At 54.1% G+C, this 24527-nt stretch overlaps 11 protein-coding genes across 11 annotated transcripts; 4 read left to right on the top strand and 7 right to left on the bottom strand.

The window, feature by feature from the left end:
- Positions 1–2647: 2647 nt before the first annotated feature.
- COL26b_014139 (uncharacterized protein) lies at positions 2648–3064 on the bottom strand (the record flags this gene model as incomplete). The annotated part of the gene is made up of 1 exon (XM_053186717.1): positions 2648–3064. The coding sequence occupies one exon, from the start codon at positions 3062–3064 to the stop codon at positions 2648–2650; it is 417 nt and encodes a 138-aa protein (XP_053029348.1).
- A 798-nt stretch (positions 3065–3862) lies between these two features.
- On the bottom strand, positions 3863–5543 carry COL26b_014138 (uncharacterized protein; the record flags this gene model as incomplete). Its single annotated transcript, XM_053186716.1, has 2 exons — positions 3863–4538; positions 4588–5543. 2 exons carry the CDS (start codon positions 5541–5543, stop codon positions 3863–3865), a joined length of 1632 nt encoding a protein of 543 aa, XP_053029347.1.
- A 420-nt stretch (positions 5544–5963) lies between these two features.
- Positions 5964–6695, top strand: COL26b_014137 (uncharacterized protein; the record flags this gene model as incomplete). The annotated part of the gene is made up of 1 exon (XM_053186715.1): positions 5964–6695. One exon carries the CDS (start codon positions 5964–5966, stop codon positions 6693–6695), a length of 732 nt encoding a protein of 243 aa, XP_053029346.1.
- A 233-nt stretch (positions 6696–6928) lies between these two features.
- On the bottom strand, positions 6929–7727 carry COL26b_014136 (uncharacterized protein; the record flags this gene model as incomplete). The annotated part of the gene is made up of 2 exons (XM_053186714.1): positions 6929–7579; positions 7644–7727. 2 exons carry the CDS (start codon positions 7725–7727, stop codon positions 6929–6931), a joined length of 735 nt encoding a protein of 244 aa, XP_053029345.1.
- Positions 7728–9156: 1429 nt separating this feature from the next.
- Positions 9157–10590, top strand: OLA1 (Obg-like ATPase; the record flags this gene model as incomplete). The annotated part of the gene is made up of 3 exons (XM_053186713.1): positions 9157–9231; positions 9285–9842; positions 10039–10590. 3 exons carry the CDS (start codon positions 9157–9159, stop codon positions 10588–10590), a joined length of 1185 nt encoding a protein of 394 aa, XP_053029344.1.
- Positions 10591–11194: 604 nt separating this feature from the next.
- On the top strand, positions 11195–12522 carry COL26b_014134 (uncharacterized protein; the record flags this gene model as incomplete). The annotated part of the gene is made up of 2 exons (XM_053186712.1): positions 11195–12232; positions 12331–12522. 2 exons carry the CDS (start codon positions 11195–11197, stop codon positions 12520–12522), a joined length of 1230 nt encoding a protein of 409 aa, XP_053029343.1.
- A 2385-nt stretch (positions 12523–14907) lies between these two features.
- On the top strand, positions 14908–16158 carry COL26b_014133 (uncharacterized protein; the record flags this gene model as incomplete). The annotated part of the gene is made up of 4 exons (XM_053186711.1): positions 14908–14984; positions 15041–15669; positions 15765–16112; positions 16136–16158. 4 exons carry the CDS (start codon positions 14908–14910, stop codon positions 16156–16158), a joined length of 1077 nt encoding a protein of 358 aa, XP_053029342.1.
- A 438-nt stretch (positions 16159–16596) lies between these two features.
- Positions 16597–17194, bottom strand: COL26b_014132 (uncharacterized protein; the record flags this gene model as incomplete). Its single annotated transcript, XM_053186710.1, has 2 exons — positions 16597–16665; positions 16718–17194. The coding sequence occupies 2 exons, from the start codon at positions 17192–17194 to the stop codon at positions 16597–16599; spliced, it is 546 nt and encodes a 181-aa protein (XP_053029341.1).
- Positions 17195–17582: 388 nt separating this feature from the next.
- Positions 17583–18777, bottom strand: COL26b_014131 (uncharacterized protein; the record flags this gene model as incomplete). The annotated part of the gene is made up of 2 exons (XM_053186709.1): positions 17583–18127; positions 18183–18777. 2 exons carry the CDS (start codon positions 18775–18777, stop codon positions 17583–17585), a joined length of 1140 nt encoding a protein of 379 aa, XP_053029340.1.
- Positions 18778–19354: 577 nt separating this feature from the next.
- Positions 19355–20602, bottom strand: COL26b_014130 (uncharacterized protein; the record flags this gene model as incomplete). The annotated part of the gene is made up of 5 exons (XM_053186708.1): positions 19355–19647; positions 19704–20128; positions 20181–20401; positions 20505–20518; positions 20569–20602. 5 exons carry the CDS (start codon positions 20600–20602, stop codon positions 19355–19357), a joined length of 987 nt encoding a protein of 328 aa, XP_053029339.1.
- Positions 20603–23465: 2863 nt separating this feature from the next.
- Positions 23466–24197, bottom strand: COL26b_014129 (uncharacterized protein; the record flags this gene model as incomplete). The annotated part of the gene is made up of 1 exon (XM_053186707.1): positions 23466–24197. One exon carries the CDS (start codon positions 24195–24197, stop codon positions 23466–23468), a length of 732 nt encoding a protein of 243 aa, XP_053029338.1.
- Between the last annotated feature and the right edge of the window lie 330 nt (positions 24198–24527).

Below are 24527 nucleotides of genomic sequence, written 5' to 3'. Positions count from 1 at the left end.
AATGATCATTCGGCCCCCAAGTCGTGTTGGATCATATTGATCCAATATGATCGTTATCTTATCGTCACGTGACTTGTACCATAGTTCTTCCGTTTCCGAGCGAGTCCCTGTTGTTCCCGTGATCCTGCAATACAAATGTCCTGTCCTAGCCGCTTGATGCCCAAGTGGGTCGGTTAACTGTTATCCTGCATAACGGGTCGTAACAATCAACAAGAGCCCACATCTTCTCCTCACGATCTTTATCCCACTAAGGGTGTGAGACCTTTTCAATGGCATGAATAATAATAACAGTATCGTTGGGAGTTCTCAAACGAGCCCTTTGATGACTCAAAACGTTTGCGTCCCAGTGCCACTCCTCATCAATGATGTACTCAAAGGTGACATCGCAGTATCAGTAAAAAAGCTCCTTGATTACGTCTCCTTGACCTCGTTTTAGAGCCAATCCAAGCAGTCTTTGAACGAGACCCCTCATCTTAACATGACTTCTACCATTTTGACCTTGCCCGTCATGATTGCGAGAGAGACTAGGGAATCGTGAGGTGCTTCTGTATGAAAATCGGGTGAAAAGTCTCCTTATAGTAGAGCCTCTACTAAGTCGACAAGCCCACGAGATATCGCGTAGTAGGCGTTATTGCACGGTACAGATTGAAGAAAGATTTCTTCGCCAAGCTATGGTGAAAAGAACGAATGATCGAAACGATTCTGTATCAAATTAAGCCGTCGCTCCGCGAAGTGGGTAAAAGTCGCGGTCGTGTGGCTGATGGAAGTTCAGGTTCCAAATCCAGTGACGACACCAGTGACGACATATGGCTGGGGACTTCATGAGAGTAGCTATAGTCTTAATAGCCCGTTGGGAGTGCTGCCCCGATTCAAGATGCATGACCCAAAAATTGCAGGCATATAGCATTAGTGGAAGCGAAGAAGTAGCCCAAGGTTGAATGGAAATTTGATATGAGTGCCGTATATAGGCCATGCAACTTTCGACAATCTTGGAATGAGATAGCTCCGCCTCAAGTGGTAAGTACGAGACCTGAACGGAGAATTGTCGGTCGGCTAGGAGATATTCCTTGACAGAGAAATGAGCGATGGAGAGGATGTGTTTCTTGGGTGGTATTGCTTGACTTTCCGGTAGACCAGGCTGTACAGTAACAAGTCCCGAAAGAACCTCTACGATAGAGTTCGGGGATCTTCTTCGATCGGGATCAACCGGAGTCATGTGCGCTGGATCTATGACGCTGGCCTCTGCGATTTCCTCCACAAACATAGGTTTCGAGGCGAAACACAGCCACTGTAGAGCTGTGACTGCTTCCTTCGTGTAAAGAATGTCCCGTCGACCAAGAATGCGATCGTAAGTCCCATACAAGTCTTGCGGGAGGCTATTCAAAATTTGTCTCATATCGGAGGGGTCAAAAATTTTCAGCGTTTGAAGACAGTCCATTTGCAGCGCCGTCCATCTGAACCTAAGATTACACCTTTCTTAACTATCACTGCTTATGTTTCGTGCGAAGACGAGCGGACTCACATTCCTGAGACTGAGAAGCCAACTTGTGTACTATTTCGTCCTTCGTCTGGTCTGGCAGTGACTTCAAACCAGCATGATTAGATATCTGACTGGTAGTGTAAGCCTTGATGTCCGACACAATGCAGGCTTGGTTCATGCTGGAGCGGCTCCAGCCCTGCGTGACGGGAAAGTTGATTGTGATGTCCCTTTCATATCGACTTGTCATGAGGATGTGAACGTGACCAGACGGCCCGACCTCTACCATTTCTCGAACCAGGCCGAACATCGAATCTCGACAACAGCCGTAAGGAAGTTCGTCCAAGCCATCAAACACCAATAATATCTCTCTTGCCCTAGCATCTGTAGCAGGAGGCATTCTACGGGATATCATCTCTTTCCCTTGCAGAAGCAAGATCAGCATGGCTTTAAGCTCACGTGAGGAAGCGTTCATTGGGAATGAACGTGAGTACAATTCGAATTTCTGACGGCATCGCGTTGCCAAACAGCTGGCGCAACAACGAGCGGACCAACGTGTCGATTTGGTGTGTTGCGTCATTATCGAAAGAAAAGTAGTGGTAGGCAAGGCGCGCTTTCAGGTCGTCGCTCACTATCCGTCTATTGATGGAGTCTATGATGGAAGAAATGTCACTCTCTTAGCTTTAGGACGGGTCTGAAAACAAGAAGGATTACCAACCACAGGACTGTCTTTCCCAGACCAGCTAAGAGGACGTCAGTTTTATTCTCCAGCCTCCCAATTGTCTTATAGACACCCTTCAGCTTACCTCCACCATGAAGCCATAAACGGGAGTTTGGCTGCGTAAACCAAGTCTTGAAGTCTTCGCTGTAGATGAACCAAGATCCGCTACCTGGGCTGCGCATGGCACTTGCCAGATTATGTGAAGTGTCATAGTTTGGCAGTGCGAGCCAGTCCAAAATCTTTTTTTCCTTGGAAACTGAGAAAGACATTAGCTCCTGGGCCTACTGAAAGTTTCTGAGTGATTACCTCTCTGCGCATCATCTATCTTCAGGTCGATGGTCGAGATGTCATTCTGTAAAAGTTGCAGTTGACCTTGGCTGCTTGCGATCGTATCCCTAACTTAATTAAACTGGGTACTCGCCGGTTGACGCTGGCGAAAAGCCTGGAACTCACAATGAAAGCAGTTCAATTGCAAGTCTGAGCTTGCCGGTGACGTCCTCAATAATCTCCATGAATCTTGAGATGGTGCTCTTGCGGAAGGGGTAGCAAGCCCGGCGCCCCAATTGCTTCAGGGTTTGCATCATGGTCGAAGGAGAACCGTCGTTCTTGAACTTCCTAAGCATCGCTTCCATATGATCCTCCATATCGTCACGCGCGTCACGGATTGTCGGCACGATAGCGTCTTCGAGATGTGGCCTCTTCAGCGTCGTGTGAAGGCGTGCCAGCACCTTCTCCGCCCGCTGGAGTGCGTCCATGAATTGTTTGACACCGTTATCGCAGTCCTTCCAAGATTTATAATACTCCTTGATCCCTATCAGAACCTGGAGCAAAAGGCCGACGACCGCGAGAGCTGTGCCGGGATCCATGGATTGGATACGTGGTGTTGCGAAAGTCACAGAGATGTGGATGTTTCTCTGAAGTTGGGCTGGGAACCAGGCTGCCTCGAAATCTGCAAGTACATCTTGGCACTTACCAGTTTGCCCAACAAGGCTTTTGGATGCGGCCAGACTTGTCTTACAGCCAGTCAGCAGCTCTTGTCATACCGGCCAGTCGTGTGTCGAGCTGATCTCCCAATGCGTTGTGACAACCACAGGGGCAGGTCGCAGCGGCCAGCGAGGCAGACCACGGCTCGCAGACCAGTCAGTGCTAAACAGACGAGGCAAGAGGTAGGGTAGACATTAGTGGCCCAAGTTCACCCACAGTCAAGGTCCAAGGATGGCAGGAATTTGTGGCTGAGGACATTCAGTCTTCGTAATATTACATGTCAAATATGTCAACTCGGCCTCTCTCGCAGAACAGGCCTTTTTTCCTTCATCTTCTACACGTACACGTAAAAAGCCTTCAAGAGCGGTGTTGGTTTTTTGTTTCTCTCGTTCCGGCGCCACGCAAGTCGCCCAAAAGTTCGCCAGTCCCATATGCCCCTCCCGTTCTAATCTTTTGTACAGGTAGTAAAAACACTTTTTCGGTGGCTTTGTATAAAAAGGGGGTTTGTCGAGGGTGTGTGCATGGGAGGAGGAGGGGAGGGGGGTCTTCATTCATTCATTCATCCAACCGGAATCCTCTCTCTCGCCCGTGCCCCGCGTGCGTGAAAACATACCATCTTATTGATGTAAGATGTAAAAAGTAGGAGGGAAGTAATTTTGGGTTTTTGTTTGGATGTTCCTTTAGTAGTAGTCCTTTCCGCTCTTCTGCATCTCAATGAGACGCCATCCTCTAGTCTCGGGGTTGCTGACGTCGTCCGGCACGCGGGTGATGCCGATGGCGTACGTAACGAGCTGGACCTTATCCTCCATACCGGCCGCGAGCTCGCCGCTCTTGGCATTGCGGTAGACGTGCACCTCCTGCGTCCTGCAGGTGATGACGAAGACGGGGATCTCACCGGGGTCGAGCATGCGCGCGCGCACAATGTCGACGTGGCGGATGTCAAGGATCTTGCCGTCGGACTTGAGACCGGCCTGCAGGTACTGCTTGGTCAGGGCCTCGTAGACGGAGTACTGCGCCTCGGAGAGCCACAGCTTGAGGGTCGGGACGTCGCCCTTGACGTAGGCGTCGAGGACCTCGGGGAGAATGTACTCGCGGAGCTCCTTGAGGAAGGGCTCCGTCTGGAAGTTGGGGTCCATGGAGCGGAACTTCTTGATGACCTGCGCTGTCTCGTTCTCGGCGAAGAAGCCGCCAATCTTGTCCGTGACCAGGCGCGCCGTCTCGATGAGGGGGTTGTCGGACTCGCGGTAGACTTTGCCGGCGTTGAAGAAACCCTGGGCGAACTTGTTGCCGTCCTTGAACTCGTTCCAGGCCTCCTTCCAGGCGGCGTCCTTGTGCAGGGTAACGTTGGTGCCGGCGCTTGTAGCTGTCAGTAAAGTTCCGGGTTCAGCGGAGGCTGACAACTTACTTGGGGTCCTCCTCCATGATCACGGGCTTGCCGTGCTTGGCCTGCTCGGCTTCGCGCTTCTTCCTGCGCTCCTCCTTTTCGACCCAGCCACCGTAGCGCGAACTGCTGCCATCGTCGATAACATCCTTAACGTTCTTGTACGCCTCGGTCTCACGAAGGGGCTTCGTCGCCTTGTCGAGAGCGTCTCCGGTAACGTTGGCGACCTTGCGGACGCCCTTCATGGCAGTGGTATCCCACGTCCATGCGGCACCCTTTCCGATCGCACCAGCCGTAGTCTTGACAGCGCTACTAGCGGCCGAAGACAGAGCTCCGGTGGACTTCTCGTAGGCCTCGCGGGCTTTCCTCACGCGCTCGCTCTCGGTAAAGTCCTGGATCTCACCAGACAGCGCCTTCGTCGACTCGTTCCACTCCTTGGACTTGCTGAACTCGGCCTGCATAGTCTCCGTGAAAACCTGCCATGGCGTCTTGTCACCGTGGGGTGGCGGGGGCGGGGCATCCTCCTTCTTCTGCTTCTTGTCGCCCTGCTCACCCTCCTTGGCCTCCTCTTGACCCTCGGTCTTCTCGCCCTCCTCTTGCTTCTTCTCGGTCGACTCCTCCTTGGCCTCGGACTCGGCGTCCTCGGGCTTGGTCTCCTCGGCCTTTGCGCTTTCCTCGGGCGTCTTGGGCTTCTCGGTCTGCTGTTTCTGGAGCTGTCCGGCCGTCAAGTGGAAAGAGCGGGATTGCATCGAACTCGAGATGGATCGCACATCTTCGGGGAGGAACTGTGATCGCAGGGGTGTAGGTCGGAGGGCGGATTGTTGTCGTGAAAAGGCCAGCGCAGCGTTGCCGCTGAGGTCTGTCGAGAGTAACCGGCGATACGAGGGCGTCCTGCCGTGGTTGTGTGCCGCCCGCGCTGAAGCTCTAACAAGAGATGCACTCTGAGGATTTCTCCTCGCCGACTGCACGAGGGAGTTCATGTTGAAAAATTCCAAGCTTACCGCCTCCCGACGATAAGCAAAGGCGGAAGAAAAAAGAGAGGGAGGGACAGGGCGGCGAAAAGGTGTAGATGACGATTTGCGGCAGCGGGCGGAGGAGGGACGGGCTGGCAGCAGAGAAATTTTGGCTCGCGGGCAACGAGGGACTAGTCGGGGCCCAGAATTGGGATGGAAGCTCTGCGATTTCGGTTGAAGGCGGAGCGCGGAAAAAATCTGGGCCCCTGTTCAACCGAAGACAACCCGGCGGGCACACGGCCAATCAGAACGGGCGAATGCCTCCAGACTTTGCGAATTCGAGCTGTCAATTTTGCCCGTCCAAAAACTTCACGGGCCGTCGTCAGTGTCGTCAAACCACCCCCCGCCGCCGCCCTCCCACCGAACGGAAGGCGAACACGCACAGCGATGAGTTCCGCACCATCGACCCGCCTCCTGGCGAGGTCGCTCTTCCAGAATAATGCCGCCGCCCGTCCCGCGACGGTGACCCGAATGTCGCCCTTCCTCCGATCCTTCTCCCAGACCACGGCGCCCCGCGCCGACGAACCTTCCGATGCGAAGAAGGGAGGCCAGGACCTCCTCAATGCCATGTATGGTAGCTCGAGGGCCGCACCGGCCGCCTTCCAGACTCCAGCAGAGCAACCAAAGACTGCCTCGACCCCCGGTAACCTGTCCCAGAGCCTGCTCTTCGACACCCTCAACCGCGCCTCGAACGGCAAGTCTGGTCTGGGCGCTCTCGACAACCTGATGGAGGAGCAGGAGGACCGCCTCGAACCGTTCCACATGCACATTCTCTCGCACAAGCACAACACACACGTCACCGTCACGAAGCCCGACCGCGGCGCCATCATCTCCATGTCGACAGGCAACATTGGCTTCAAGAAGTCCAAGAGGAAATCCTACGATGCGGCATACCAATTGACGAAGTACGTTCTGGAGAGACTGAGCTACATGGGATGGCACAAGAAGATCAACAAGCTCGAGGTTGTGTTGAGAGGATTCGGCCAGGGAAGAGAAGCAGCCGTGAAGGTTCTCATGGCCCCCGAGGGCAAGATTTGGCGCCAGAAGGTTGTTCGTGTGGCAGATTCGACCAGGTTGAAGTTTGGTGGAACAAGGAGTCAGAAGCCCAGGCGTGTCTAGAGGAGCAGCAGCGGAGGAAGAGGCGAACAGACGCCAACTACATGCATGTACAATACGTGTACGGCTGTATCATATATCACAACGAGCAACTTTCCCTGCATTCTGTGGTTCAAGATGCAAATGTCTCCAACTCCTATGGTATCAAGTGCTATACGCCGCTCAAACAAAACGCCCGCCTACAACGCCGAACCATGATCCCGTCTTTCCCTCATACAACATGACCTTTAGCCGTTCTACTTCTTCTGGTCTGGCGCTCTTTCTGCAGCAGGTAAATTGCGACCACCGGTGTCGCGGACAGCCTTCTTGCCCTTCCCGTTGCCGCCCCGCCGGCGCTCCTCTTCGCTGTCCCAGTCGGCATCTCCGGAATTCTTGGAATTCTCGGTCAGGAATCTCGGAGGCGACTGCTTGAGCATCCTAGAGCCCTCGTGAGCATGGTCGTCCTCCTCCTCTAAAAGCGCGCCGTCGGCGGTATCGTATTCGGGTGGGTCGATCCAGTCCCGGGGGACGACGCAGGGCAATGCGACTCCGATGCTTGCCGCTCGGTTCAGCCAGCCGGGACCGGGTCGACCGGTCAGCTTCTTACACAGATACGACGTGAAGTGGTTGCAATTCTTGGTCAAGAGGTTGTATGAGGTTCCGAGGAAGTCCTTTGACGCCTCTTCGAGAATCGCGTCGATTTCGGCCTGGGTCGCAAAGGTGAAACCGTGGAGAATTTCCGACTTGAAGGTGCCGCCGGGGGGCTCGGTCTTGGGCTTCGTCCAGTACACTCCGGTGATGCCGCGCCTTTCGTGACCGCCGTATGCGTATTCCTTGCCATTGATCACAACGCCCGAGTGCAGCAGCGAGGCGCCAACCGTCCAGAGAACCGAAGAGAGTCTTCCTGGCTGCAGGGCATTGTTAGCGATGCCGACACACGGTGATCGGCAGGTGGTGGGTCCATCAACTTACAGGAAGCAGATCGTAGACGTGGATTGTGACTTCCGTCTTTTGAAGCGACAAGGTTGAGCGGTGATTGCTCGAACGACGAGGCATCTTCGGCTGGCGACCTTGAAGGCGGCGTTGTAGGCGGTTGAAAGTTGGTGTATTACGTCGTACTACAGCAGCGCGAGTCGTAGGAGGAGGGGCGACGGCAGAGCAGGACGAAACGGAGGCGGAAGGCAGAGCAGACCACAGATTGGGTTAAATATACACGTCGAAGCTCCGGGATAAAGATTGAAGCCGTTTCACAAGTGAAAGAAGCAGTTCCGGCGAGTTGAAAGGTGCAGGCTGAGGGAATTGGCGAAGGGGGAAACAAGCAGCGCACACAATGCAGTCGTCGACGAAAGGCCGCAAGGCATGTCGCAGCTGGTAACCTTGGGCCTGGCTCGGGCGGTGCTCGGCGCAGATGCGGGCGTCAGCGAGGTAAGTTGGGAGGTGTAACTGAACCGGCGCTGGCTGACTGGCAATGCTAACTTGGAAGCCTAGGTGACCTGACTTTGCCCGGGGGCAGCAGTCATCAGTGAATCACGTCTGCACTATCCGTACCTACCTAGGCACCCGGACGGCACCGAGGAAGCCCACCTTACGAACTGAAAGTCCGAAGTGCATGCAGGCAAGCAGGCATTCTGCGCGGTGACAGCAAGCGAGGTACTTGAAGACGAGCTGTTTTAGCGCAGTAAATGCGTGGCATTGCACGGCCCGAACAAGTCACTCTGCGCCGCAAGCGGGCTAAGAGCAATGCGACCCAATGAGACGCCGGGGAATGAGGTCAGCGGCCAGACAGCATCCCTGCCCAAAACCAGCCCCGCGTCTTCCTTCAGCAGCAGCAGCACAGCTCTGGAACACCGACCTGAAGCTTCCTTTTCGGGGCAGGATGGAGGAGCTGCACGCGACCTGGATTATTACCTCAGCATTCCTTGCACCCCAGCTAATGCCTTACCTAAGCACATGCTGAGGTACCTGGTATCCGTACACGGCATGACGGACCTATGCCCCACTTCCAGGTTCTATTCGAATATTTTGACCCGGGCTTTTGTTCCGCCGCCGCGCCGAACCCTCCCGCCTTCCAATTCCATCCAGCTTTTGTCAGGTTTTTGCTCTCAACCCCCTCCGCCCCGTTTTTGGTGGGGCACATTAAAATTCATCTAACCAGGCCACAGCCGCCCGCGCGACGACTATTTTTTCTCTCAGCATCAACAGCTTCACGCTTTCTCCCTCCTTCTTCCTCTCTTCTCTCTACCGCCTATTCTCCCACTACCCCCGCGGGCAATCCGTACGCGATTGAGGCTGGTCGCGGCCGATAGTCGCCAAAACGACGTCCTTCATCGTCTTCACCTCTTCTTTCGCTTCTCCCTCCACCTCTTTGCTCCCCCGCGCAGCTAGTTCTGCCTTTCGCAGTCGCAATCTTCTAGCGACTGCAGCGCTCACGTGCACCGTACTATACACACCCACTCGTCAGTACGCCAAGAGCCGCCGGATCAAAATGCCTCCCAAGAAGCAGGTCGTGGAAGAGAAGATTCTCCTGGGCAGGCCCGGTAACAACCTGAAGAGTGGAATTGTGGGTGCTACGCCTTAGAACCTGTGCGGGATCAGGCTGACCCCTCTCTTCAGGTTGGCCTTGCAAACGTCGGAAAGTCCACCCTCTTCCAGGCCATTACCAAGTGCAACCTTGGCAACCCCGCCAACTTTCCCTATGCCACCATCGATCCTGAGGAGGCTCGCGTCATCGTCCCTGACGACCGCTATGACTGGCTTTGCGAAAAGTACAACCCCAAGTCTCGCGTCCCCGCCAACTTGACCGTCTACGATATTGCCGGTCTGACCCGCGGTGCCTCCACCGGTGCTGGTCTGGGTAACTCCTTCTTGTCCCACATCCGCGCCGTCGACGCCATCTTCCAGGTCGTTCGTTGCTTCGACGATGCCGAGATTATCCACGTTGAGGGTGACGTCAACCCCACCCGAGACCTCGACATCATCAGCGATGAGCTGCGTTTGAAGGATATCGAGTTCGCTGAGAAGGCTCTCGAGAACCAGAAGAAGAAGACTCGTTCTGGTGGCAAGGGCCTCGAGCACAAGAAGGCCATGGAGGAGCAGGCTACCATGGAGAAGATTATCGAGCACCTGAAGGCCGGTAACGAGGTCCGCAAGGGCACCTGGGGCCCCAAGGAGGTAAGCCGCATTTTTCATTCTTCCACTCGACCCTCTGCCTTAAATGATGATCAAGGGCCCAAGGCCCGACTATTTAAACCCAGCTCTTCGAATGCCAAAGGCATACTGAGACAAGAAACCGTTCTGATTTTGCACCTTGTCACTACTTTCATGTTTCGCACTCTTGTCGCAAAACCAGTTCTGACAATATCTCTAGGTCGAGGTCATCAACCCTCTGTTCCTCCTTACTGCTAAGCCGGTCGTATACCTGGTCAACCTGTCTGAGAAGGACTTCATTCGCAAGAAGAACAAGCACCTTCCCAAGATCGTTGAGTGGGTCAAGGAGCACGCCAACGGCGACCCCATCATTCCCATCTCCGTCTCTTTCGAGGAGCGCTTGACCCGCTACGAGACCGAGGCTGAGTCCCTCGCGGAGCAGAAGGCTGTCGGTGCCGAGTCTTCTCTGCCCAAGATCATTCTGCAGATGCGCAAGGCCCTGAACCTTGGCAGCTTCTTCACCACTGGTACCGATGAGGTTCGCCAGTGGACCATCCGTAACGGCACCAAGGCGCCGCAAGCCGCCGGTGTCATCCACACGGATTTCGAGAAGACGTTCATCCAGGCCCTCGTCTACAACTTCAGCACCCTTAAGGAGCTCGGCAGTGAAGCTGAGGTCAAGGCCAAGGGCAAGGTTATGATGAAGGGCAAGGACTACGTTGTGGAGGACGGCGATATTCTGCTTATCAAGGCTGGTGCTGCCAAGGGTTAGAGAATGAATATCTGATGGAAATTTAGATATGAGGATTGGTCAAAAGCTCTGCCTTTCGGTTTAGATATCACCGGCTAATAGAGAATTGCCGCCACACGCTTATTGTCCCAACGTGAATGCATGATGTGCTGTGAAATGTGCTGAGTTGAAAATCCAAGTCGCTGGTGAGCACCGTACTCGGGGCAGATTAGCCGGGGATTTCCCGCCACTCTGGCACCTCCCACCTCAGCACGGACCCTGTGACATCTCTTGTTGTACCTCTTGCCAGTAACCTTCAAGCACTTGGACATGAATCTGCATCAAGACACCATCGAGGCGTCGAGGTAGACAACATGAGCCAACCTCCGATAAATCGTGGCCATGGCCGCAACATATCAGTAACGAGACGTGAGTTTGTCTAAGTCGTTTACTTGCGCCGCGACCACCGTAGATATTTTCCGCATCATTTCCGACATTCCAATCTCATGGGTGTCCACTCATACACATGAAGTCGTCATCGCCGTATTGATCGGTTCATCTTGCTAACATTCACAGCGGTTCGCCCACGATCTTCAACTAAGGGTCCTCTAGATCTGGACGAGTGAGAAATCCTATCCAGTTCTCTATGGCTGCACTGACACCTCTCAGTACCCCTCTCAACGATCCCTTGTCGCCAAAGGCTGGCGCATCAGAAGAACCGACTCAACGCCCGGTATCAGGCGTCAAATCCCCAGCACCTATCCATTCCCCCGTACCTCCAGTCAAGACCACCGTAACCAAGGACTTCGGCTTCCTCCTCCGCCCCGAGATCTACCACAGCATCAACCCCATCAACATCCCCGTCGCCTTCAAGACCTCCCCAAAGCAGCCCACCCCCGATGCCTCGCTCGACGACCTCCTGGCCATGGGCCACTTCCGCGCCGCCGCCATCGCCGCCGTCCAGGAGCTCACCGGAACCGGCGGCCCGGCGCGCCCCCGCGTAGACCCCTCAGACCACCAGCGCATCTTCACCCTGCTCTACACCCGCCTCGCCTGCCTGACGCTCATCGACGCCACCTCCGTCGCGGCGCAGGAGGTCCGCGCCCTCGAGGACCTCAACGCCGGCGTCTACATCGACGAGACCACCGGCGAGCACCTCGTGCCGTGGGAGCTGCGCGTGCTCAACATCCGCCTGCAGGCCCTCGGCTTCGGCGACCCCCGGCGCTCCGTCATGGCCTACCACGACCTCGCCCGCGAGGCCCGCGAGCAGATCTCCAAGGCGGCCGCGCGGCACGACAACTCGGCCAGCGAGCTCTGGAAGGCCCGCCTTCACGATCTTGGGATCAGCGTCGCCGGCGCGCTCATCGAGATGGACGACCTCGCGGGCGCGGCGCACCACCTCGCCGCGCTGAGGGACCGCGGCGACGGCAAGATGGCGCTCTCGCGCGCGCTCATGTGGCTGCACCTCGGCGACGTGGACGCGGCGCGCCGGAGCGTGCAGGACGCGGGCGGCGACGACGATGGCAGGCACGCGGAGCAGGTCGTCGCGGCGCTGTGCCAGATGGCCGACGGCGAGTACGAGGCGGCGCTGCAGTCGTGGCGGGGGTTGAAGGAGCAAGTCATGGACGAGATGATTGGCGTCAACATGGCGGTGTGCCTGCTCTACACGGGCAAACTGACAGAGGTCCGTCGACAAACTCCATTTTCATATTTATTGCTGCTTCCCCCTTCCTACGTTATCGTGCATACTGACAAAGTGCTGACTGGAATATCACTCTGCAGGCGCGCGCATCCCTCGAAGACATGGTCGGAGACGGCTACTCGTCGCACACCCTCCTCTTCAATCTGAGCACGACATACGAGCTCTGCACGGAGCGGAACCGGAACCTCAAGCTGAGACTCGTGGAAAAGGTCGCCGATCAGGACGAGACGGTCAAGGGCTGGGAGAAAAGCAACGCCGACTTCAAGCTATAAAACTGATTTTGCCCAATGTAAACCACACGCTTTATCACACAATTGGATGAGATCATTGCTTCCGGTGCTTCCCCTCCCCCTCCCTCCCTCCGGCTCCCCCTCCACCCCTCGTGAAGTACCTTACCGTCCGTACCTCAACAACCCCCGACTCCGTGAACAAGGGGGGTTGGGCTGGGTTCTTTTACCTTTGGCTTTCCGTGTGGCCCGGAGGAGGGGACGTCCCCGGCGCGCCCAATCAGCGCGGCGTTGGCCGCCGCCCTGAATAGACTTGGCCCAATGGCGGGGTCCCGCAGGCCCAGCGCGCAATCAGACGGTGCCGGTGCGCGGTGCCTTGCACCTATTATTTACTGCTTACCAAGATGCTTAGTTACAGGACGTGCATGCGGTGGCAGAATGACAAACCCGGCCGTCAGTCACCGCACAACCAGTCAGTCAACCCAACCACACAACAGATGACTTTTTTGTCTCCTCTTCCCTGGCCAAGCCAAGACAATCATCGGGCTGAATTTTCGGGAATGAGGGGGTTTGGTCTTGATTTTTATTCTCGGTGTTGTTATTTTTGGGACACGGCGATGAAAGTGAAATACCTTTTGGGCCCCGCCGCTCCCGGGCGCTGCTCGGCGTTCTCAGCTGTTCGCCCTGTTATCTCAACATCATGCCCTTCCTTTTTTCACGTTGTTTCTCATTGATCGGCTGAACCTTTTCCTTTCCATCGCCGTTCTAGTTACAAGTCGCCGACGTTCGCAATGTCAACCTAATTCAAACAAAGATTGATAAAAAGACCTGGGCCAACAGCTGCCTCCGAACAGCCACATCTTGCGAGAGCGATGTACGAAGCATCGCATTACCACGAGCTCTCGGCTCATCTCTCAGACATGTCGACGCGAGACCTGCAGCTTCGCACGATCGAGCTGCTGGAGAAGATTGCGCGCTCGCAGAGGGTTCTCGAGAGGCGCGTCGACGCCGTGGAGAAGATGGTGCTCGCGCACCCGCCACCAATATCATCATCATCAGAAGAAGAGACGAGTGGCTTTCCGCAGTTCAGACGGCTCCCGCCGGAAATCAGGCACCGCATCTGGGAGCTCGCAATACCGGTGCGGGCGCTGCGGTTGCGGCGGGGCCGGGGCGGGTTCATACCGACTCTGCGGTCGCCCGCCGTCGCGGAGACGTGCCGCGAGGGGAGGGCTGTCGCGGTAGCGCACGGGGGCGGTATGGTCTCGGTCACGGCGTGCGGGAAGGGCGAGGCGGTGAGGCGGTGCTGGAGCTGGTTCGACGGGCGGCGGGATGTGCTGGAGCTTGAGAGGTGGGTTAGTCTGGAGCGGGACGAGCCGAAGGGTGTAAGGGAGCTTGTGGGCAGGGCGAGGCATGTTCTTGCGCCGAGGGCGGAAGCGACGTGGTTCAAGAGGTTGTTTGAGGAGGCGGCAGGGTTGAGGAGGGTTAGCCTCAAGTTCGACACGACTGTGGCAAGCCGGTGCGCGTGGGACGCGAATGTGGTGAGGGGGGTGTTTGGGAGCGTTGATACCGTTGCGATCCTGGATCTGGAGGATGCCGGGGAGATTGGGAGGTTTAAGGGGGCGTTGGGGGAGCATTGGCGGTGTCCTTTCTTTTGCGAGTTTGATATTGAGGGGTGGGCGAGGGAGAAGAAGACGGCAACAGCGGTGGAAGAGAGGGGGGAGAAGTGGATGAGGGGGTTGGAGGGGAGCTGGATGAGTGAGGTTGCGAGAGGATGGGTTATGGCGAAGACAAAGACGGGACCAAAAGATGGTATCGATGTCGAAGACGAAGAGGTGAGAAGGGCGTTGAGCTGCATGCCTGACGTCAGGCTTGTGAGGGCGTATTTGCTGGCCGATGTCCACGGCTCAAGATGAACAACGTTTTTCAATATCCTAATGCCCCAATTTCGGTTCAAAGCGCCTCTTCTGTTGAGTGTGTCGTCACAATTGATGAAGATGTCATGGGCGAGTGTACTTCGCTGTGGCGCTATCATCTGAAATATTCACAAGTCCTGAAAACGTCCGAACGCCGTGATCGGTTTTGCAGGCAAGGCAAGTTCGAGGCTGAGGCCTTGGCAGGACTTAAGCTTTCAAAATCTCAGGAACCGATAGATTGAGCAGCCAGGCAGCCGTATTTCTCTTTCATCTTCTTATACGGGGCCATGGGCAGGTCCTGATCCTTCGCGCAGTCCTACGGCCAGGGTGCCGCGGAGCCTCCGCCACCAAAACGCCGGGTTGGCGATTCAAGTCCTATGCATTTGATTGAGCGTGGTGGAATTTAGTAAAAGAAAAACAGTCGCGTCCCATGTCCTACTCTTTGATTCGAATATAACAGCTAAGTTGGCAGTTTGGATCACCAGTGCACATTTTCAAATCAATTTCTGGCGCAAGTATGGAACGCAGATCAGCTTCGGAGACCAACTCCGACCAGACAAGCATCCCATCTAAAGCTCCATCTCTAAGCTCATGGTATGTTACTTCGAACAATTGATTCACGGAGAAGTAGGGCATCTCACAGTTCATAGTACTTCCAACTCGAAAGAACCTCATAACCAAACCTGCAACCCTCCACCGACACCACGACCCGAAATCGCTCCCAACGGCGAAGTCATCCTCCTCGTCGGCCCAGACCTCCAACCCATCCGCGTCCATGCTCTCATCCTCGCCGACGCCTCCCCCGTCTTCAAGTGCCTCTTGCAACCCACATCTTCAACCTACACCGAGCCCGCCGCCGTGCTCTTCGCTACCCCCGACTCCCCAGCGCACGTCACTCTCCCCGAAGACGACCCCCAGGCGATCGAGACGATATGCCGCGTGCTGCACAGTCGCATCGACGACGCCGTGTGCGACTTGTCTGACGACGAGGTGTTGAAGGTGGCTGTTGCGGCGGATAAGTATGACTGCACGGCGGCAATGGGCCTCGCGGTGCGGCACTGGCTGAGGGCGGATAAGTTGGAGGCAATCAAGAACGCGGCGAGGGATGGGTGCATCGGGTTCCGGAGGGGAGATATGTTGTTGGCTGCGTATTGGTTCAAGTGCGAGCCGGTGTTTGAGGAGCTCACGAGGTTGTTGGTTACGAGTACGGTGGGAGGGTTTGAGGGGCTGGTTGATGGGCGGGATGGCCCTGAGGAGGTTCTTGCTTGGAGACTTACGTGTGAGTTTTCTGGTGTCTTATCTCCTTCTTTGACTGTCAACAGCTTTGAGATGGGGGCCCATTGCAATCGACTGACAACTCATGTCCAAACTCAGACGACCTCGAAAGACATAGGAACAACCTCCGCCTCTCCCTTTGGACCGCCATCAATGAACGCATATACGAGCCCGTATCCCTGCCCTGGAACATCCGCCCCCGTCTTCAATACAAACGCAACTGGTTCGGCTCACGAGTCTATGTCCCGCCGCTGCCAGGAACCCCCGACCTGCAGTACATCTGCCAGCGGCTACAGGCGCTGGACCGCAAGACCTTCGCGACCGGGTTCAAGTACATGTCCATCAACGACGCTCTGTGTAGGGCGGTGGGGATCTTGCCGGCGGCATTTGAGTCGATCAGCGGGTTGCGGAAGATGTACAACCCAGACGCCGCGGGCGGGTGTCATGGTGATTTGCCGTGGTATAAGCAGGATATGCGGACGAAATTGAATAAATGGAGGAGGGAGTCGTTGACGGGGTTATGTTTGGGTTGTGTACATGAGCAGGTGCAATGTGGGAAGGAGCAACATGGAGAGGCAGGTGAGAGAGAGGAGGCAGAGGGGAGAACGGCTTGGGAGGAGATGTGTAAGACGGGGAAGTTTGAGGCGACCCATTGGTGGCAAGGATGATGCTGTTACTTCACAAAATTCAGAGAAGAGGAACTACTAAGTTCTCTCAGACTTCTGGGCTACTGCGATGTATGTTCTCTGTCGGTTTCAGGCTCTGGATTGTATTCTAAGTCCTACCTAGTAGTACTAAATGGCAAGACGTATGAGACTTGGGGAGAAGCCGCACGCGAGATAGCAACATGAGCCCGAGATGAAAGCCATTTATGAAAGGCGCATCGGACTCGTTTACAGCTCACATTCATTGCTTGAACAAAGAAGTTTTGCTATTCGGGCGGGTAGTAGGGATAGGCGACAATAGGGACAACGACGTGAGCCTTCCACTCCCAGTCACACTTTGGTCCATTCAGGATCACCTTCCTCCTCCTCTCTCAACTGCGCCCTAACCTCCATCAACAACTTCCCGAGCAAATTCAAACCCCATCGACTCCGATCTGACGCCGGTGCCTTCTCAGGGCTGTACCCAATACCCCAGATGCGATCCATCGGGCTCGCCTCCACCAGCTCACGCTCACCCGTCGCCAGCAACTTCTCCTTGAGCTCGGGACTACTTCGAAATTTGAGCAGGCTTCCCTCCCGAACGATTCGCTCGCGGTTCTCGTTCCAAATAGCCTCATCGAAGCCGGAAACCTTGCGCCCTAATGCCTTGACCTTTCTAGGATGATCCGCTTTGAGGATCGTGAGGGCGACTTTAGGATCATTGAATAGTATGGCTTTTCCGTGCATCATGTAATGTTCTGCTGTTTTGAAAGTGATTGGTGAAGAGTCAGGGGACTCCAGGGTGAATGGGTGGTCCATCCACCATTGGGAAAGATAGCCTTCATGGCCGGTTTCCCGCCAGAAGTAAATTGGTGTAGTCTCCATGATGGCTTTGAACGGTAATTTTCAACGGTTCATATGTATTTGTTTTACTGAGACGAGAGAAAACTCAGAAGATAATTGTCCGGCTTTTATGGTGTTCTTGCTGACTGCCTTACCACAGCTAGCGCCGCCGCCGAGTGAGTCAGATGCGCTGAGGCGTCTACAGGCGTCAGCCTAACACTGAAACTGGTTCGTCAAGGCAAATTTCTCAATTCACATTGCATGTGGCAATTTCGTGTGAATCTTGTGAATCGTGAGCGGTGCCACCAAGCATTTGGTTCGCCAAACCCACTGTTGTCCGCCCATCTCACCATTGAAGTCACTATTAGCTTGAGAACATGAGATTAGTTATCATAAATTCAACTCCGTTATGGCAAAGTAAATGAGGAACCTAATCAGCCAGCGGGAAGATTTCTTCGAGCTGTTGGTGCCTCTTCAACGCATCCTCAAAAGTTGCGATATCCTTGGTTTCACCCTGTGCATGCGCCTCATAGACTGCGCCGATGATCCTTGATGGTAAGGGCAACTCAGACTCCCAATCGCCCCAGCCCCAGGTAACCTCCTCGATCTCATCCTTTTCAAACTCGTGCACCTCGATCCGGATATCTTTGGGGTCCGCGAATGCCTGCAGTGCCGTGCTCACATTTGAAGTTAATTTGATCTCACCCTTTTCGCCATTGATGGTCCAGACCAGAGGCGCATCGCCCTTGAAGGCTTGACCTTTACGGTATCTGAGAAGAAGTGTGGCGTCCTCAGAGACGATGTCTGATGATGGAAGAGTACCAGCGGCGATGACGAGATCCGGTACGTTGGACTTGACCGTCTCGACAATTTCTCCCGTCTTAGCGTCCTTGATCTTCACATCAGGACGCTGGATCTGCAGATGGGATTTGAAGTTTGATGCATCTCCCAAGACATGCTGGACCTGGTCAAATACTGTGATGACTGTCAGCAACTCTGTTCCGGAATAGGCAGATTCATGAAAACTTACAATGACCGAAGCCAATGGTGAAGATGTTTCCTCCGATGCTCTTGTCGGTGAAATATTTCAGGTCAATTGGAACGACAGCGCGGTCGATCAAGCCACCTGCCGCCTTAACCTCGCTGCTCAAGACCTTGCCGATGCGTCCCTCCCGCAAGAGGTCGCCGATCTTGTGATAAAGAGGTACCGTTCGACCTTGAATGCCAACCAAGGTCTTGCCACAAGCATTTTTGGCAGCATCGGCGAGTACTTTGGCATGCTTCGCATCCTGTGCAAGTGGCCATTCGATGTAGACATCCTTGCCGGCCTTGACGCTGGGAAGCGCCGTGTCGTGGTGCAAGTCGACTCGCACTGAGACGACGACGAGGTCGACGTTTGGGTCGGCAGCCAGATCCTCTGGGTTGCCGTACGCTTTTGTCTCGGCGGGCAGATCGTACGCCTTGATTGCACGGTTGGCGGCATCAACGGAAGAGTTGAGGAGGGCTGTGATTTGGTACTTGGAGCGACCGAGAGGGGAGAGGAGGTATGGGAGATGGGCGCGAGAAGCCCAAGCGGTTTTGGCGCTGGCGGAGAGGCCGATGATGCCGACGCGAATTGGTGCCATTTTAAGCTGCGATAGATAAGTTTTGAGATTGAGGTGACGTCTTGGCGAAGAATGAGGTTGTGCATCAAGCAATGCCCTTTATTTTATAAGTACTGATCTCTGGCCGTCTGCATGGCGAAACGTCGTTGTACTAGCGATGATGTGATGTGCTGGATTTGTAATAAGCCACACGGGCATATGAGGGGCTGGAACGCGGAGCCGGTCGCGCATTTGGTGTAAATCACATAACGTTTACCCAAGTCTACGACAATTACCTTTTAGTAATCCGTTGCCCGTCATTATTGGCTCGGTCGGTATAGGATGAGTCTAATGATCCTCATCAACGAGTTTTACCAAATTTGGATTCTTAGCTTGTCTACGATGGACTTTCTGAGTTCAGACAAAGATATTGATGAATACAGTTTAACCAGGTGGATTTGTAAGACTACCGGAGCGGACAAAGACGCAATGTCCGAGGACCAGACAGCATACAAACATGCGAAAATACTATGAGTGAATATCTCTTGACAAAACTGATGAAAACACCAAGCGAGGTGTAGAAGTCAGACCTCACCTAGTGACCAGAGATTTAAAAATTTCAATACTTATCAAAGACGACGTCCTCACCAGCATCGATTGATTTCCACGCCTGGGACAGGAACTCCTCCGGCGGAGTGAACTTGAAGTCGGGCAGAAGTTGGTTCCACTCAGAAGAGGTGTTGAAGCATCCAGCCGAAAAGCCGAGCAAAATGCCAGAAAGCAGGCTAGAAGCGACGGCCTTCCGAGTCTCCGGAGGGATTGACGGGTGCTTCACTTCAAGCGTCCACGAAGATGTGACTTTGCCAGCCTCAAGGTCCTCCTTCTTCAACTTCTCAACAGCAAATGGCTTGCCTGATCACAAAATCAACATGGAAGTAACCACCGAGTCTGGTAGGACGAGAACTAACCACGAATTCTTTCGCCGAGCGCGATCAGTTGGCCCATGGTGATCTCGGAGCCCTTGATGCCACCCACATGAGGCCACTCTCCCTCATATTCCACAGCTAAAGCGACGACTCTGGCAAGATCCTGAGCTATGGTAAAGGTCAGGGGGACGTCTTCACCTCCGTCGACCACCAGCGCGCGACACTGATTGAAGTCGACAGGGGTCTCCAATTGAGTGACATGCTTGGAAGAGCTGAACGGGTAGGTCAGGTAGTTCGTGAACAAGCCCGGCTGGAAGAGACAATATTCAAGGACCTGCATTTTGTGAGTCGAGACTTTTAGGATGACACCTGGGAGAATACGGACCTTCTTCTTCTTGTTCACCTCTGCGAGGTAGTCACGGGTGACTTGCTTGAAAGAATACCAGAACAAGTGGTCGAACTTGGACCTGGAGAACAATATCGTAAGAAAACATCCAACTAGAGTGGCTATGAACTTACGTAGCCCACTCGCTGGGAGCGAAGCGCTTGACTCCAGCTTGGATGCACGCATCAATCAAGTTCTTCTGCGTGTCACTCTGAGAGGTGTTCGTCGGATCCGCTGGACCAGAGACGAAGGAAAGCACCGTCTCTACACCACCAATAATCTTGGTCAGATGAGCGATCTCATAATTTGTCTTGACCCATTGAACTCCCGGGGCGAGCTTTTGGGCGGGTGCATCCTAGAAACATGAGCGATACGAAACTTTTGGACGACAAAGACCTAACCTTCCTTGAAAGGAGAATGATCTCATGTTTTCCTCTGGCCACCAAGGCATCATGGACCTCTGATCCAACGTCTGGGATTCATGTGTCAGCCTATTCAGCCTGAGACGGCTCGACAACATACTGCTAGAGCCGCCAACGATTGCAATCTTGACCATTTTGACTTCTTGGCTTTGGTTTCGTTTGTGAAAATGGGTACCTGGGATTTTGGGCTTCTCCTGATGTTGATTGTCCTCTGGTTGAAGACACGGAGCGAATTGGCTTGTACTTATACACAGGCTCGCGAACCCCTTCTATGGTGCTGCCGGACGCAAGAGATCACTGCTTCCGCCGATAATACGGTCACCATCCCGTGGACTAATGTGCCGATGGCCGCTTCGCCGGAGCTCCAATGTGGCCCCGCTGCGGGCGGTATTCCCGGGGCTTAATTCCACCGCCGAAATACCGGCGGAACGGCCCCGGTCTAGGACTTGATGACTAATTCTGACATGCATTAGGCAGACAAAGGACTACTCAGGGATGTCTTCTCATCTTCACGGATCATTGCGTCGATACTATCGATTTCAGTCCTTATGTCGGTTTCACCGATTACTTGGACAATGGAGCAAAGTACTGTCCCACGGCGACCCTCCTCATTGGCCGACTCTACCGGCCCAACTCCGAAGCGCCGGAAATTGCGGAAAGGCACTCAAAGCTGCTGGGACTGCAAGCGACGCAAGGCCCGATGCACCTTCTCCGCCGATACTCCGGAGACTTGTGATAGTTGCAAGCGCCGTGGAGTCGACTGTGTCAGCCAGGAGGTCACCGACCAGCCCCCTCCTCCTGGAAGCAACAAGCATATCGTGGACAGGCTGGGTCATGTCGAAGCCCTAGTGACTCAGCTACTCAAAGCTGCTGCTCGTCAACATGGCCATCTAGGTCCAAGTCCGAAAAGCCTTGCAGCAGAATTACACCAATGGAGCAACAGAAACAGGTCAGACAGTGAGGAATCACTGGTTGAACCTTCTGGTGTCGAAATCTCGACACCTCCTTCACAGCCCGTCTCACAAGTGGGTTGTCCGGATATACCTCAATACTACATAGCCATGTTGACAGGAATTTAGTTAATTTCTCAAGAAAACCCATGCAACAGAGTTTTATATCAGATAGCCACAAACCAGAGCGAAGAACTCTCGGGGAATGGCCACCCAGTGTTGCACGGTGCTTTGTCGCAACGTCTTTTGGCTGCTTGGCCCTGCAAAAGAGATATGGATATTCTGCTGGGTATGCCAGTAGAGACATCTCAGGTTATCCGCGCAGTCACATGCGCCAGAGCGGACTCAAATAGCTCAGCCCTTCCGTCGCTAAAAGTCTTACTGCAATTACCGGCAGAGGGATCCCATCCTACACTGGTGGCACGCAAACTCTTGGTACTGGCGACTTTCCTTCAAGGAATTCCGGAGTCTTCTTCACATCAACTCGACAGCCTCAGCACCCCCTACCAAGTGGCCATGTTCCGTGCTGTGACGACAGCTCACGACCTGGTTACAATTAATGATGAGTTGGTCGCCTCCCTCGAAGGGATCGAGTGTATTCTTCTCGAAGCTCTCTTCAAAAACTACACCGGCGATCTTCGTCAGTCTTGGCTGGCCGCCCGCAGAGCCGTAACTATTGCGCAAATGCTGGGTCTCGATCGTGGCATTGCGCCCGTGTCTTTGTCTGGATTCTCCGTCGACCCAGACGATATGTGGTTTCGAATCGTCCAGTTTGACCGTTACATCGCTCTGATGCTTGGTCTACCGCAGAGCTCGGCTCAGGATACCTTCGCCACTCCCCAGGCTCTCGAAAAGTGCTCGCCTCTTGAACGCATGCTACGCCTGTGCTGCGTAGCATGCGGACGGTTATTACAACGAAGCGCCTCCGAACTACATGATGCCAATCTCACTAAAGAAGTAGACAAGTTATTGCAGGATGCTTCCGCCGCGATGCCGCCTCAGTTCTGGGTATCACCGAACTTGATCTCGTGCACTAGCCAGTCGGATAAGGTTCGCGAAATTCTGCGATTCAACAACCATTTCATGTACTACCATATCCTTCTGCAACTGCATCTGCCTCATATGTTCGATTCAACTACCCGGAAAGAGAACTACCATAATAAAATGGTCGCCATTGCAGCAAGTCGCGAGATTCTCTCCAGATATGTGTCCTTTCGCGCATCTCAGACAACGCGCTACTACTGCCGAGGCATAGACCTAGTCACCTTCATACCCTGCACAACCCTCTTACTGGCCTATCTAAACGGTGGTAGTCGCTGCGCAGTAGCCCAAGACTCTTTCTCATTTACAGCACATCAACGACTGAGTGATCGAGGGCTTTTGGAGCAAACCCTGGCGATCATGCAGGGGGTTGTTGATATAAACGACGATGCAATTGCTAAGCGGGTGACTACCTTACTTCGGTATCTCCTGGCTATTGATGAAGATGCCATGTCGGGAGGAAGGTACACTGTTGTATTCTCGCCAGAAATACGAAAGCGTGGGGAAGACTTCGGAAGCCATGCGGCTTTGACGCATAACAACACCGTTTTGGAAATCTGTTTGCCTCATCTGCCGACCATACAGATCCAAAACGAAACCCCCAACACACCAATGCCATTGAAATCTGGTCCAGACCGAGAGAAAACGGGCGATTGCCAACATAAAGACCTAGGAAATGGATGCGGATGCGATCGCAGGCCAGAAGATTGGGGTGACCCCAACGTGGTACAGATCATGCCGGTAGCTGTTGAGGACCCATCCGACGTCCTTGACAGAGTTGACATACATGTATCGCGGTTGCTGAGAAACAGCTCCGCCGAGGTCGACTGGGACTTTGAGAACCTCGATTTTGCGTTTCTGGACAGCTTCATTGAGGGGGCGTTATAACTCAACACAAGCCACAAAAGCTAGTTGCCATGTGTTTCAATGGAGGAAAATGGTCAATGTGCACGAGATTCCTCATTCTTCGAATATTCCAAGATCCTAGAAGGTCTATGAGGCTATATCACAGAAGGCCCTCGACCTCTGCCAACGATTTCACCTGTGGCGACGACCCCTCCAAAGAGGTTTCTGCCTGCTCGTTGTAATGAATAGCAAAGATACCCGCTTCCCTCGCTGGCACGGTATCTCGGACTGGGTTATCTCCGATGTAAACCATGTCCGAAGGTTGGATGCCTAGGTGCTCCAAAATTCTTGGGAACAGACCCTCAGTCTTGGAAACTCGGAAGAAGTTGGTGGTAGCTAGGAAGTCGACATGTCCCGCTAAGCCAAGCTGTTTCACCGTCCTTTCTTGTGCATCTTGTGGCCCCTCAGTGATGACGGCCACCTTCTTGCCCTTCTTTCTCAAAGTTGCAAAAAGGCACAAAGCCCCGTCTTTGAGTTGCAATGAATGTGTCAAAGTATCTTCGTATATGCCAAGGAGCCGATCGATAAAGTCAACGTCTTGGGCGAGGGAGAAGCGCTCTAACAAGATTGTGAAACGCTCTCGTCTGTACTCAAATGAGGTCTTGCCGTCGGAGAAGGCGTTTAACGTTTTGTCGCGGAGAATGTTTGAGTACTCTTCCTGCAAGGCATTCGCAGGTTGTCCATACTGCTGAGATATTGCCTCAAGTGTCTTTGCGGTTGCAGCCGCAGATGCGCGTCGGAATTCATGCAGAGTGTCATCAAGGTCGAATCCAAACCATGCCTTCTCGGCTAAGACTGCTCGGATAGGTGGAGTATCCACAGGTTCCGTCATGGCGTCTTTGAGAGTCGTGAACTTACGTACGAAACGAATCAAGCATGTTTTTGGATAATTCGGCTACTTTTGGGGACGAAGCACGTAGAATGACGCAACGCCGTTTTCATGCCGCTTTTTCTGAGTTCGCGGGAACCGCCGATATCCGCCGATCGTTGTGGGGTAGTCATACGGCAGTCAACGAGGTGCGCCTCCAGGCGGCAAACTGCGAAGAAGAAAACTTAGAAGGGGAGAAAGACGTGACTCTAAACTCTCCATCGAATGCACACTGAGATGGTGTCACTGGCATACGCATGATCCTTAGAAGGAGACTTTGGCTTTTTTACAACG

Source organism: Colletotrichum chrysophilum (genome assembly GCF_026319265.1).
Source record: "Colletotrichum chrysophilum strain AFK26 chromosome Unknown scaffold_298, whole genome shotgun sequence".
Classification (NCBI taxonomy): domain Eukaryota; kingdom Fungi; phylum Ascomycota; class Sordariomycetes; order Glomerellales; family Glomerellaceae; genus Colletotrichum; species Colletotrichum chrysophilum.
Note: the sequence above shows the minus strand (reverse complement) of the source record. Positions and strands in the feature narration are given on the sequence as shown.